Genomic DNA, 13,962 nt, shown 5'->3' on the forward strand with positions numbered 1-13,962 from the left:
CAAACACTTTCAAGTGATTTAAACACACAGGCTTGTCATAGAAAACAGACTCAGGAAGTTTGCCAAGCAAGGGGACAGAGGGGGATCTGTTAATCAAATAAATAGTAGTCATAAGAGCTTCACCCCAAAAATGTTTTGAAAGACCAGATGCAACAAGTAGACTTCTAACTCTCTCAAGGAGAGTCCTATTCATCCTTTCAACAACTCCATTCTGCTGAGGAGTGTAAGGGACAGATTTGTGCCTAATGATGCCTAGATCAGAACACCAAGTATTCATGGAATGGTTGCAGAATTCAAGACCATTGTCAGTTCTGATGCACTTAATCCTTTTCTTGGTTTGATTTTGAATTTCATTAGCCCATTTTGAAAGTTTTTCAAACACATCAGACTTGTTTTTCATGAGAAATACCCAAGTTTTTCTTGAAAAATCATCAATAACAGATAAGAAGTACATGTTTCCACCATGGGTGGGCACCTTAGCAGGGCCCCAAACATCAGCATGAATGTATTCAAGGATTTCAGAACTGACATGTTTTCTAGGGTAGGGAGTAGTAACAGGAAAAGCAGATTTATGGTGTTTACCAAAGATGCAGGGTTCACAGAAAGATATGCCGGACACTTTGTCATTCCCAAAAGACCCAGCTTTTTTCAAAATTTCCATGCCCTTATTACTCATGTGACCTAGTCTAGCATGCCAAAGTGCAGATTTATCTTCATGAATCACATTAGCAACATGCAGAGGCACAGACTCAGCACTCACAGCATACAAATTTCCTTTCCTTAGTGCAGAAAAATAAGGCATAGAATCCTTTTTAAACTGGAAGCTTAAGTGATCAACAGAACCAGTTATCATGCTATCAGTAATTTGAGAAACTGACAACAGACTGAATTTCAAGTTTGGTACAAATCTTACTTCAGTTAGAGTGAGAAACTTTCCATTTTCAAATTTTAAACAGACATCACCCTTTCCCATGATTTCACAGTTCTGCCCATCAGCCAAAGCAACATATCCAGATTTAACAGGTTGGAGATTATGAATCATATGCTCAAATGGGGTAACATGGAAAGTGCAACCAGAATCAATGAGCCATTCACTGGAACTCATAGTTTTTGAAATAGCATTGGAGTAGCTGATGAACTGAAAATCATAATCATGCATCATGTACACACCATCATCTTCATACACATTATTAGCATTCTGATTAGATTCTTCTGGGACATATTCCTTCTTTTTCTTAGGAAGTTTGCATCTGTTTATAAAATGTCCAGGTTTTCCACAATTCCATGCAAACTTTCCTAGGTTTTTGATCAGAGTTCTGATTCTGACCTCTATTTTCACCATTCTGATTATCAGGTCTCATGTCCTTGGATTTTTCAAAATTCTTACCCCTATTGAAGTTCTGGGGTTGATTTTTATTAACATACAGAATCTCACCATGCAAAGGTTTTGATTTTATCAATTTAAGCTCACTCTTCTTAGACTTAAGCCCATTAATGATCATATCACATGTAACTTTAGCACCACCATATTTTAGAGCAGATTTTACCTCAACAAATGATTCAGGTATGGAGTTTAACAAAATCTGGGGTGCATATTTTTCAATTGAGTCATCTCCAGCAAGCTTTAAGTCATGAAGCAGTTTATTGAAAATTTCCATATTAGTGTCAACATCTTTAGAAGAATCCATTTGGAAAGACATAAACTGATTTTGCAAAGACCAAGTGGATACTTCAGATGGTGCAGCATAAATGGAGTTTAGTTCATCCCATAGTTCTTTAGCACATGCATGGTGTGACACTTTCCTTACAACAGAACTGCTTAAATTCAACAGAATTGTTGCCCTAGCATTATCATTCATGTCATGCAATTTTTCATCAGTGACAGTCTTATCAATTTTAGTTAATAAAGCCTTATTAACCTTCTCCTTAACAAGAATGCATTCTATTTTGGTTTTCCAGTCCTGAAAATCATCCCGGCCATTGAATGGCACCAAATGCATGTTGTTCATGATGAATGCAGATGCAGCACTTAAGCAAACACACTTTTCACAGAAAACCACAACAACCACACCTGAGCAGAGTAACGTCAGACCACAGAGCAGAAAACACCACAACAGAGGTCACAGAAACCTCAGGAATGAAACCTCTGGAGTTCAGGAGCAGGGAAGAGCCCAGATCTCAGCACAGATTGATCTGTGGAGCAAGGTTTCACACTGGTCCCTCCAAGAAGTTCCAGGAGGACTATCTGAGTCCAGAGAAGGGTAAAACTCTCAATCCAAGAGAGTTTTTACAGAACAAGGTAGAAACACCAGAGAGAGCAAAACAACAGCGGAAACAGTAAGGAACCAAAGCACATACAGCCTATCTAGATAGCCCCCTTTCTCCCTTGATTTCCAGGGTACTCGCACGAGGAGACTCCTTTAAAGGAGAATCCAGACGAACTGGACCAAATGCAAGGGAGGACCTCACTTGGCTTAGAATGCCAGGGGTTTATCGAGATATATGGCAACAAGCGGAAGCACACAAAAGATCAGGATCGCAAGATACCAAGACCAAACAGAATCAAAGAAAAAACAGCAGGCAACACCAATCCTAATGACTAGGAGTTTTAGGGTCTTAAGCCAATTTACCAGAGCCGACTTCCCAGGTAGGGGAAGAGTCGGTCTTACCAACACCTTGCTCGTCGGGAGCGAGTCGGCGCAGCCAAAAGGCGGCGGGGTGAGAGGGATGTGTTCGGGGGGAGCCCCGGCAAGGTCCCCGTGGCTCTGATACCACTGTTGGGTATCTTCGCCTTGTCGGGATTACTCCTCTTGGTTCCCGAACCTCCGGTCCGTCTCACTTCGTGCTCAAGCACCAAATTCACTCGAATCTTCTTTAGGACTTCACTCTTCCTTTCCAGATCTTCTATCTTCAGCTCCAATTCTTCCTCCGATTATCTGTACTTCAGATCTGCACAAAGAAAGAGAGAAAGCGGCAAGTAACAGAGATAACAGAAAGGAAAGAATGCAAAGAAGAAAGTTAGAGTTAAGAGAGAAGGGAAAAGGTGTCCTCGGGACACGGTGGGGCTCAGATTTTCCCTTGTACTCGGCTAGCCCTTCCGGCAGCTGCACAATCACGGCCAACAGGTACAGAAAATGGAGTGGCTTCGCAGAACTCAGAGCAGACCAGTCACCAACAGCAGGAGCCAAAGTTCAGGCCTCCGATGACTCACGAGCAACTCAGGTAACCACCTAACAGGGCTCCGATGGTCAGGAAAGCCCGGTGATACCACCACTCACACAGGGAATCCCAAACTACCAAGAGAACAACACACAGAAAGGAATAGCAGAGCCCTTCTTGCTCTTGATAATTCGTATCCCCAGTTTGAATGAGCATCAAGGGTTAAAAAAAGGAGGAGAGGGAGGAGCAGGACCGCAGTAAAGAGTGGGGAGCAGTAATGGTGATGGAGAAACCGAGGGGATGGGCGGTGGAGCGGCGGAGGAGATGGAGAGTCAGGGAGAGAGAGGGATTAGGGTTTGAGAGAGAGAGCGGCGCAGAGTGAAAGTAAGAGAGAGTGAGAACCTGGGGTGGGGTATATCAGGAGCGGGTAGTGGGCTAGGGTTTGTAGTGGGCTTGGGCTGGGCCTGAGATGCAAATGAGAAATGGGCCAACACCCACAAAAAGCATATAAGCTTGACGGCTCGACCAATCAATCCTTGGGCTAAATTCTAGCATTAGAATTTTGAATTGGTCTCCACCTTAATTAAGAGTGTTAATGGGGTTAGTTGCTAATCAGACAAAACCATCTTTCACGATTTGTAATTTCCACATACACATATACACGATGGCGATTTTTCCTTTTCTTTTTCTTCTATTTTGCTATTCAGATATTGATTAGTGAAATTTTCTCGTTGATAAGAATTTTCCGAAACCATTTTATACTCAATCCTAAATTTATTATCTTTGGCTTTTTAATGCCAGCCACTCAATGCAAAAAGACTATATGTTTTGCAAAAAATCTTTGCATTAATTTCTTTCTCATCAAAGATCAACAAATTGCCTACAAGTCTACATGGTTAATTTATTAGAGATGGCCTACCTGTGGACCTAGACTTTTATCAACTATTAATTCAACAACACTACATTAAATAACGTAGGAGACTAAAAATCAATGTACAATAACGATTAAATTAATAAAAAAGAGTATATATTTTGCAAAAATTTCGTTGCATTAATTTCTTTCTCATCAAAGATCAACAAATTGCCTACAAGTCTACATGGTTAAGTACAAAATGAGACACCAATTATGAACTAAATTATGATACATATATTAATATTGTACACGAATTAATTGATTTAGTCTTCCATGTCAACCATTTAGTCTTTCCTTCTCTAAAAAAAATAGTCTTCCTCTCACCACATCCACAAGCATATCAATGGCAATTTCTTCTATTCCAACTTTTTTGTGTCTTTCTTTATATTTATGATTACTAACTACAAAAAAATCGTTACGCGGATTGGCCTACTTGTGGAATATATGGACTAACTATCAGCTAGACTTTGTAATCCTAATGCAATAACGACTTTTATTACTTAGCAAACTCTTGCAAATAACTAATTAATTTTTAGTAATTATTAAATTCAATTTTTGAGTGATGCTATTCGATAAAACTACCTATGGTCCATTCTAATACCAAGCTTATTGCATTAATTAACAAATCAACTCATCCGCCTCCTAGAACAAATGAAAGTTGCTAAATTAATTAATAGATACTTTATAAGTGCAATAGTGTTTCTAGTGGCTTATTTAAAGCCACTTGCACAAGTTTGTAGAAAACACAAATCACAATACTATCAATTAATAGCCTCTTCATCACAATGCTTCCAAAGTTGTTCTTCGTCATTTCTACACTAATTTCCTCCTTCATTTTCACTACTCATTCTTATAATACCCAATGCCTTCACGATCAAAAAACCTTGTTGCTTCAGTTCAAGAACGAGTTGACATTCGATTCTTTCTTTTCAACAAAATTGGTGCGATGGAATGAAACGGATGAGTGCTGCAAGTAGCACGGTGTGGAATGTGATGTTGCTGGCTACGTCGTCAGTTTGCAGCTCGATAATGAGTCCATTTCTGGTGGAATCGCGGATTCATCGAGTCTCTTCAAACTTATGCATCTGCAGAAGCTAAATCTAGCCTACAATGATTTCATCAACACTCCCATTCCGAAAGGTATTCACAATCTCACCTATTTGACGCACTTGAATTTATCCCATGCTGAATTTGGTGGGCAGGTTCCACTCCAACTTTCCTTCTTGGGGAGATTGGTTTGTCTCGATATCTCCAACTACAATTCATTAACTATTACATTCCCAAATTTGGAGTTGTTTGTCCAAAATCTAACAGGGCTTCGAGAGCTCTATCTTGATGGTGTGAATGTTACTTCCTCTGATCATGAGAGGAGAAAATGGAGCCACATTATATCATCATATTTACCCAACCTCACCACCTTGAGCTTGCGTGGTTGTGGTTTATCTGGGCCTTTAGCTAAGTCCTTTGGGCAACTCCATTCCCTTTCCATCCTTCGACTAGATTTTAACCATCTTGAGACAGAACTTCCAGACTTGTTCGCCAATTTTCCAAGTTTGACCACTTTGAGTCTTGGTTTCTGCGGTTTGAAGGGTTCGATTCCATCCACCTTTGCTAACCTAACCAAGTTGATTCGTCTTGATTTGTCAAATAACTTCTTCACAGGCTCACTTTCTTCTACGCTGTTTGAAGGTCTTTCCAATCTTGTTTATTTAGATTTGTCATATAATTCATTCTCTGGTAATATTCCCCACTCTCTCTTTGCTCTCCCTTCATTGTTGGAACTTCATCTCAGCTACAATCAGTTTAATGGCACTTTGCAACTGGACAAATTTCCAAGTCTTGCCAATCTAACCCGACTTGATCTATCCCGCAATAGATTGTCAGTAGATGTTGGCAACCTCAATTCAACTTCATATGGAAATCTCCAACTAAAAGAGTTGAGACTAAGCTCCTGCAACTTGTCCCGTTTTCCTAATTTCATCAAACATTTGGATATGGAACTAGTGGACCTCTCATACAATCGGATTGGTGGGGAGATACCTAGTTGGATTTGGGGAACACAGCTTCAGTCTTTGAACCTCTGTTTTAATCTTCTAACAGATCTGCAAAAGCCTTACCATATCCCTGCTTCTCTTGAAAGGCTACTCTTGCAGTCTAACCAGCTCAAGGGTGAGTTGCACCTGCCCATTCCATCTGCGTCTCAACTCTCGTACTTGTCTCTTGCTAATAACAGTTTAAGTGGATCGATTTCAACCTCCCTTTGCAGTGCCACGAGCCTCCATGTTCTTGATTTGTCTGGCAATAGATTAAGTGGCAGCATACCCCCTTGCTTACTTGAAAACATTTCAGAGTTAGATCTAAGCCAAAACAACATCAGCGGTAGCATTCCAGAAGATTTTCCTATGGATTGTAGCCTACAATATTTGGATCTTAACAATAATACTTTAGAAGGGAAAATCCCAAAGTCCCTTGAAAGATGCGAGTGGTTGCGGTTCATGAATGTTGGGAACAACAACATCACTGACAGTTTCCCGTGCATGCTATCATCCACGTGGTTGCACATTCTTGTTTTGCACTCTAACAGATTCTATGGGGAAGTAAGATGTGACAACAGCTGGGAAGATCTCCAAATTCTAGATATATCTTCCAATAATTTCAGTGGAAATCTGGAAGCGATAAACTTTTCTAGTTGGAAGACAATGATGCTACAGAGTTATGAACAATTGAGGTACGGCAATTCACCTCAATTTTACTCACAATTGTGGAGTTCATTAACATTAATCATGAAAGGGACAAATTCAGAGTATCACACGATTTGGTCAGAGTTTGGTATCATTGATTTCTCTTGCAATAATTTCGGAGGAGAGATACCAAATGCAATTGGTGATCTTACCTCACTTCATCAGCTCAACCTCTCCCACAATGCCCTCAATGGAAGCATCCCAAATTCATTTGGTCAGTTGAGGAATCTCGAATCACTCGACCTCTCTGTAAATCGACTCATCGGGCCAATACCAATGGAGCTTGCAGGGCTCACATTTCTTCAAGTCCTGAATCTGTCCTACAATAAGCTGGTTGGAGAGATCCCAAATGGGCGTCAGTTTCAAACATTTTCAGCTGATTCCTTCAAAGGGAATGCGGGGTTGTGTGGTTTCAATCTCAACATAAGCTGCAGTCGTATTGATGGCCGTGATCATTTGTCGCCAGAAGAAGATGACAATGGGGAAGAAAAGAGAGAGATCGAGTGGGAATACGTATCTGCTGCACTTGGGTATGTTGTGGGCTTAGGAATCATTGTGTGGCTACTTTTATTCAGCCCAAGCTTCAGAGAGAAATACTTTGGAAAAGTGGAAGAGGTATTTGAAGATATATGCGATGCCAGAATCAGAAGAAAGGGAAGAAGAAGACATGCAAGAAGAGACTGAGAAGACAATAGTGTTGGCATTGCTATTTGTATTTGGTTTCTTTATGCTTATGTGTGGTTTGATATTATTTAAGTATTTTGGTTTATGCACAAGATATCGGTGGTATAATACTATTACAACTTTGGCATTTTTTTTTTTTTAGGCAAACAACTTTGGCATTTTATTTTAGCATTTATCCAACATCCACTTGTAATAGCCCCACCCTAATCATGTCATTATCTGTTAGTATATGGCTAATTAGTTGAGACATTAGATTTTAATATGCTAATTGAGTTGAGAATCTCAGCAAATCTGTTTCATACAGGATTAATTGATTAAGTAGATATTAAACCTTAATAAATTAGATTACACATTATAGAGATGAGCTAAAAGTTTTAATTTATATTACGAGCCCAAATACTTTTTCTATTCAACTAGAAAACAACCCAATAATTGTTTAAATGGGCCAAGAGTGGTGTAAAAGTAGGAAGCCCAATAATTTTTGTGACATGCATAATAGCTACCAAATCTCATGTCACTAGTAGAAACTTTTTTTGTAGTGAATAGATGTTCGACAAAATGACTGATTCAACTGCCAATGGAGAAGGTGAACTGAAGGTGTTCGATCAATTGTCTGAACCAATACTAGATGAATTCATCACATGCTAAGTGTATTATTTTCCTAATGTTTTGAAATTACGAAAAATCTATATTTTGTAAATTCCACAAGTAGGCCTACATGATTGGGATTGGAAGAAAATGATAGAACTGATTTGGATAAGCTCAGCCAATCAATCCGTAGCTTAAATTCAAGCATTACAATTTTGAATTGGTCTCCACATTAAGCGAATTTATGGGGTAGTTGCTAATGAGACAAAACCATCTTTCACTATTAGTAATTTCCACATACACAGATACACAATAGCGATTTTTCCTTTTCTTTTTCTTTTATTTTGCTATTCAGATATTGATTAGTGAAATTTTCTGGTTGATAAGAATTTTCCGAAACCATTTTATACTCAATCCTAAATTTATCTTTGGCTTTTTAATGCCAGCCACTCAATGCAAAAAGACTATATGTTTTGCAAAAAATCTTTGCACTAATTTCTTTCTCATCAAAGGATCAAAATTATTAAAATAACTGGATACATATATTAATATTATACACGAATTGCTTTAGTCATCCAAGTCAACCATTTAGCCCATGTTTGGTTGGGTGTTTTTAGAATCTGGAATGGGATTCAATTGAATCCATTATTTGTTGTTTGGTTTGAGTAATGAGTTAACTATCACCCTTAATTAAAGGTAACTCAATCACCCAATTTGTTGCCCCTCAAAATAGGGGAAAAACAAAAGAAATTGAATTCCTTACTAATGATTCATTTCATTTGTTAAACCAAACACTCAATAAAAGTAATAGTTATTATTCTCATTCCACTCCTTTATTTGATTCTATTCACTTTTCAATCCTCTATTTGAACCAAACGAGCGCTAAAAAAAAAAGACTTCCTCTCTCCTCATCCACATATCAATGGCAATATCTTCAATTTCCCACTTAATTTTTTTTGTCTTTCTCTATATTTACGATTGCTCGGATTGGCCTACCTGTGGACCTAGACTTTCATCAACTATTAATTCAACAACACTACATTAAATAGCGTAGGAGACTAAAAATCAATGTACAATAACGATTAAATTAATAAAAAAGAGTATATATTTTGCAAAAATTTCGTTGCATTAATTTCTTTCTCATCAAAGATCAACAAATTGCCTACAAGTCTACATGGTTAAATTATTAGAGATGGAACTTTTTAGTCCACGATTAGTTCTTAAGTACAAAATGAGACACCAATTATGAACTAAATTATTACTCACTATGTCCCTAAAAATTATATGGACCAAAAGAGATGATATGAGTTTTAAGAAAAAATGGATAGTTTTGTTTAATTTGCAACCATTTAGTTTTAAGTACAAAATGAGACACCAATTATGAACTAAATTATGATACATATATTAATATTGTACACGAATTAATTGATTTAGTCTTCCATGTCAACCATTTAGTCTTTCCTTCTCTAAAAAAAATAGTCTTCCTCTCACCACATCCACAAGCATATCAATGGCAATTTCTTCTATTCCCACTTTTTTGTGTCTTTCTTTATATTTATGATTACTAGCTACAAAAATTCGTTACGCATATTGGCCTACTTTTTGAATACTAGCAGAGATAATGTCCGTTCGCACGTAAAAAGAAATTATTTTAATGAATAATTTTTTATGAGTGTACATTTATATTTTATTTTGTTTTATAGCAATATTTATCATTTTAATGTATTTTTTGAACCAATTATTGCTTAATTTTTTAAAAGTATAATCTTATATAGAACTCATAAAATTAAAACAAAAAATTAAATTTAGTATAAAAATAATAGTTTTAATTAATTAAACATCACCTAATTTTGTCGTGATATTTATTTTATAAGTTTCATCTTTACATAATTAATTTTAATTCCAAGATTCAAGCAAAATTAAACTTCTAAAACAACTACATATTAAGTAATCCTTTGTATTTTAATTCTAAATTATTAAAATTATATAATAAAAATAATAATAACATATGATGAAGAGTCCTAATGGATACTACTACTTAAATAACTATTAAAATATAAAAGATAAACCATAATATATTTATAGATACATTATATGTATAATATATTAAATTACACAATTATCCTTAAATTAAGTATATATGAGGGATATAATAGGCAAATAAAATTTTATAAAATAAGGCACTTTTATAATATGGATTGATATTTGACTAACTATCAGCTAGACTCTGTAATCCTAATGCAATAACGACTTTTATTACTTAGCAAACTCTTGCAAATAACTAATTAATTTTTAGTAATTATTAAATTCAATTTTTGAGTGATGCTATTCGATAAAACTACCCATGGTCCATTCTAATACCAAGCTTATTGCATTAATTAACAAATCAACTCATCCACCTTCTAGAACAAATGAAAGTTGCTAAAAAGCTCGCACTAAATTAATTAATAGATACTTTATAAGTGCAATAGTGTTTCTAGTGGCTTATTTAAAGCCACTTGCACAAGTTTGTAGAAAACACAAATCACAATACTATCAATTAATAGCCTCTTCATCACAATGCTTCCAAAGTTGTTCTTCGTCATTTCTACACTAATTTCCTCCTTCATTTTCACTACTCATTCTTACAATACCCAATGTCTTCACCATCAGAAAATCTTGTTGCTTCAACTCAAGGATGAGTTGAGTTTCAATTCTTCTCTTTCAACAAAATTGGTGCGATGGAATGAAAGGGATGAGTGCTGCAAGTGGCACGGTGTGGAATGTGATGTTGCTGGCTACGTCGTCAGTTTGCAGCTCGATAATGAGTCCATTTCTGGTGGAATCGCGGATTCATCGAGTCTCTTCAGACTTGTGCATCTACAGAAGCTAAATCTAGCCTACAATGATTTCAACAACACTCCCATCCCGAAAGGTATTCACAATCTCACCTATTTGACACACTTGAATTTATCCCATGCTTATTTCGGTGGGCAGGTTCCCGCTGAAATTTCTTCCTTGAGGAGGTTGGTTAGTCTCGACATCTCCTATGATTTTACAATATCTGTGAAACTGGAGATGCTTGTCCAAAATCTAACAGGGCTTCGAGAGCTCTATCTTGATCGTGTTAATGTTACTTCCTCTCATGAGAGGAGAAAATGGAGCCACATTATATCATCATATTTACCCAACCTCACCGCCTTGAGCTTGGTTGAATGTGGTTTATCTGGCCCTTTAGCTAAGTCCTTTTGGCAACTCCATTCCCTTTCCATCCTTCGACTAGATTGGAACAATCTTGGACCAGAACTTCCAGACTTGTTCACCAATTTTCCAAGTTTGACCACTTTGTCTCTTTTTGATTGCAGTTTGAAGGGTTCGATTCCACCCACCTTTGCTAACCTAACCAACCTGATTCGTGTCAATCTGGCATATAACTTCTTCACAGGCTCACTTTCTTCTACGCTGTTTGAAGGTCTTTCCAATCTTGTTTATTTAGATTTGAATAGTAATTCATTCTCTGGTAATATTCCCCACTCTCTCTTTGCTAACCTAACCAACCTGATTCATCTCGATTTGTCAGGCAATTCATTCTCTGGTAATATTCCCCACTCTCTCTTTGCTAACCTAACCAAGCTGATAGGTGTCTATTTGTCAGGTAATTCATTCTCTGGCAACATTCCCCACTCTCTCTTTGCTCTCCCTTCATTGTTGGAACTTCATCTTAGCAGCAATCAGTTGAATGGCACTTTTCAACTGGACAAGTTTCAAAGTCTTGCCAATCTAACCCTACTTGATCTATCTCACAATAGATTGTCAGTAGATGTTGGCAACCGCAATTCAACTTCATATGGAAGTCTCCAACTAAAAGTGTTAAGACTAGCTTCATGTAACTTGTCCCATTTTCCTAATTTCATCAAACATTTGGATATGGAAGTAGTGGACCTCTCATACAATCGGATTGGTGGGGAGATACCTAGTTGGATTTGGGGAACACAACTTTGGTATTTGGACCTCTCTTATAATCTTCTAACAGATCTGCAAAAGCCTTACCATATCCCTGCTTCTCTTGAAGTCCTATTATTGCAGTCTAACCAGCTCAAGGGTGAGTTGCATCTGACCATTCCACCTGCGTCTCAACTCTGGTACTTGTCTCTTGCTAATAACAGTTTAAGTGGATCCATTCCAACCTCCCTTTGCAGTGCCATGAGCCTCCATGTTCTTGATTTGTCTGGCAATAGATTAAGTGGCAGCATACCCCCTTGCTTACTTGAAAACATTTCAGACTTAGATCTAAGCCAAAACAACATCAGCGGTAGCATTCCAGAAAATTTTCCAATGGATCGTTGTTGGCTACAATATTTGGATCTTAACAATAATACTTTAGAAGGGAAAATCCCAAAGTCCCTTGAAAGATGCGAGTGGTTGCGGTTCATGAATGTTGGGAACAACAACATCAATGACAGTTTCCCATGCATGCTATCATCGATGTTGCGAGTTCTTATTTTGCACTCTAACAGATTCTATGGAGAAGTAAGATGTCACAACATGAGCTGGGAAGATCTCCAAATTCTAGATATATCTTCCAATCAGTTCAGTGGAAATCTGGAATCAATAAACTTTTCTAGTTGGAGTTCAATGGTGTCAGGTCACAGCGAATTGTTGCGCTCTGTCATAACATTAACCATTAAAGGGGTAATCCGTCAGCTTGATATGATTTGGGCAGACTCTGTCACCATTGATTTCTCTTGCAATAATTTCGGAGGAGAGATACCAACTGCAATTGGTGATTTTGGCTCACTTCATCTTCTCAACCTCTCCCACAATGCCCTCAATGGAAGCATCCCAAACACATTTGGTAAGTTGAGGAATCTCGAATCACTCGACCTCTCAGGAAACCGACTCACCGGGCCAATACCGGTGGAGCTTGCAGGGCTCTCATTCCTTTCAGTCTTGAATCTCTCCTACAATAAGCTGGTCGGGATGATCCCAAACAGCCGTCAGTTTCAAACATTTTCAGCTGATTCCTTCAAAGGGAATGCGGGGTTGTGTGGTTTCAATCTCAACATAAGCTGCAGTGATAGTGATGGCAGTGATCATTTGTGGCCACAAGAAGATGAAAATGAGGAAGAGAAGAGCGAGATCGAGTGGGAGTATGTATCTTCTGCGCTTGGTTATGTTGTGGGATTAGGAAGCATTGCATGGACGCTTTTATGCCGCAGAAGCTTCAGAGAAAGATATTTCGAGAAAATAGAAGAGATTGTTGACAAGATTTTCTACGAGAGAGCCAGGAGAAGAAGACATGAAAGAAGAAGAAGAATAGTAGAGATGAGGAATGAGGTTAGGAGACAGCAGAGAAGATGATATACAATTTAGATACTTAAATAAACAAGGCTGTTTAGAGTTTAATGTGAGTGTCAAGGTTTTTGTTTTGCTTTTTTTTTTTTTGACGTGTAATTTTCAAAATGACTAGAATTATAAAGTTGATAGTGATCTATAGTTTCTATCCCAACATAGTTGATAGTGATTACATTTTCCCAACTAAAGAAGTTAAGCCTATCTTCCTGCAACCTAAAAAGATTTCCTGATTTTTTAAAACAAATCCAACTTGATTTCTATCACTCTTTTAGTTGGACAAAGTTTACATCAGTTGATTTCTCACGCAATAAATTGACAGTCGAAATTAAGTCACATATATTAATTTTTGCCTTCTTAAACCATTCGAGCTTCTAAATACTCATCATCATCAGAAGTTATTAGACCAACATCAAGTGAACTTTCGACTGTCAATTATGCTTTAATTTTTTTGAAAATCAAACTCAGGTGAAAATTGCAATAAAAATATAAATTCGTAGCAGATTTGGAGAGGTCAAGTCTTTTGAGGTTTGGGAATATGGAATA

General features: G+C 37.4%; 2 protein-coding genes across 2 annotated transcripts; both read left to right on the forward strand.

Annotated features, from left to right (window-relative positions):
• The first annotated feature begins 2,010 nt into the window (after nucleotides 1-2,010).
• LOC131013325 (receptor-like protein Cf-9) lies at nucleotides 2,011-7,497 on the forward strand. The gene is made up of 3 exons (XM_057941401.1): nucleotides 2,011-2,261; nucleotides 3,105-3,222; nucleotides 5,050-7,497. The coding sequence occupies exons 1-3, from the start codon at nucleotides 2,011-2,013 to the stop codon at nucleotides 7,495-7,497; spliced, it is 2,817 nt and encodes a 938-aa protein (XP_057797384.1).
• A 3,136-nt stretch (nucleotides 7,498-10,633) lies between these two features.
• Nucleotides 10,634-13,573, forward strand: LOC131006195 (receptor-like protein 7). The gene has a single exon (XM_057933376.1). The coding sequence runs from the start codon at nucleotides 10,645-10,647 to the stop codon at nucleotides 13,423-13,425; it is 2,781 nt and encodes a 926-aa protein (XP_057789359.1). The 5' UTR covers nucleotides 10,634-10,644; the 3' UTR covers nucleotides 13,426-13,573.
• Nucleotides 13,574-13,962: the final 389 nt, after the last annotated feature.

This window comes from Salvia miltiorrhiza, chromosome 1 (assembly GCF_028751815.1).
Source record: "Salvia miltiorrhiza cultivar Shanhuang (shh) chromosome 1, IMPLAD_Smil_shh, whole genome shotgun sequence".
Taxonomy (NCBI): domain Eukaryota; kingdom Viridiplantae; phylum Streptophyta; class Magnoliopsida; order Lamiales; family Lamiaceae; genus Salvia; species Salvia miltiorrhiza.

Coding starts and splice junctions, on each gene's coding strand:
- LOC131013325 (XM_057941401.1), top strand. CDS start 2,011: ATGAATGCAGATGCAGCACTTAAGCAAACACACTTTTCACAGAAAACC. Junction 2,262..3,104: donor CTATCTGAGTCCAGAGAAGG/GTAAAACTCTCA, acceptor CCCTTCCGGCAG/CTGCACAATCACGGCCAACA. Junction 3,223..5,049: donor ATGACTCACGAGCAACTCAG/GTAACCACCTAA, acceptor TGCTGCAAGTAG/CACGGTGTGGAATGTGATGT.
- LOC131006195 (XM_057933376.1), top strand. CDS start 10,645: ATGCTTCCAAAGTTGTTCTTCGTCATTTCTACACTAATTTCCTCCTTC.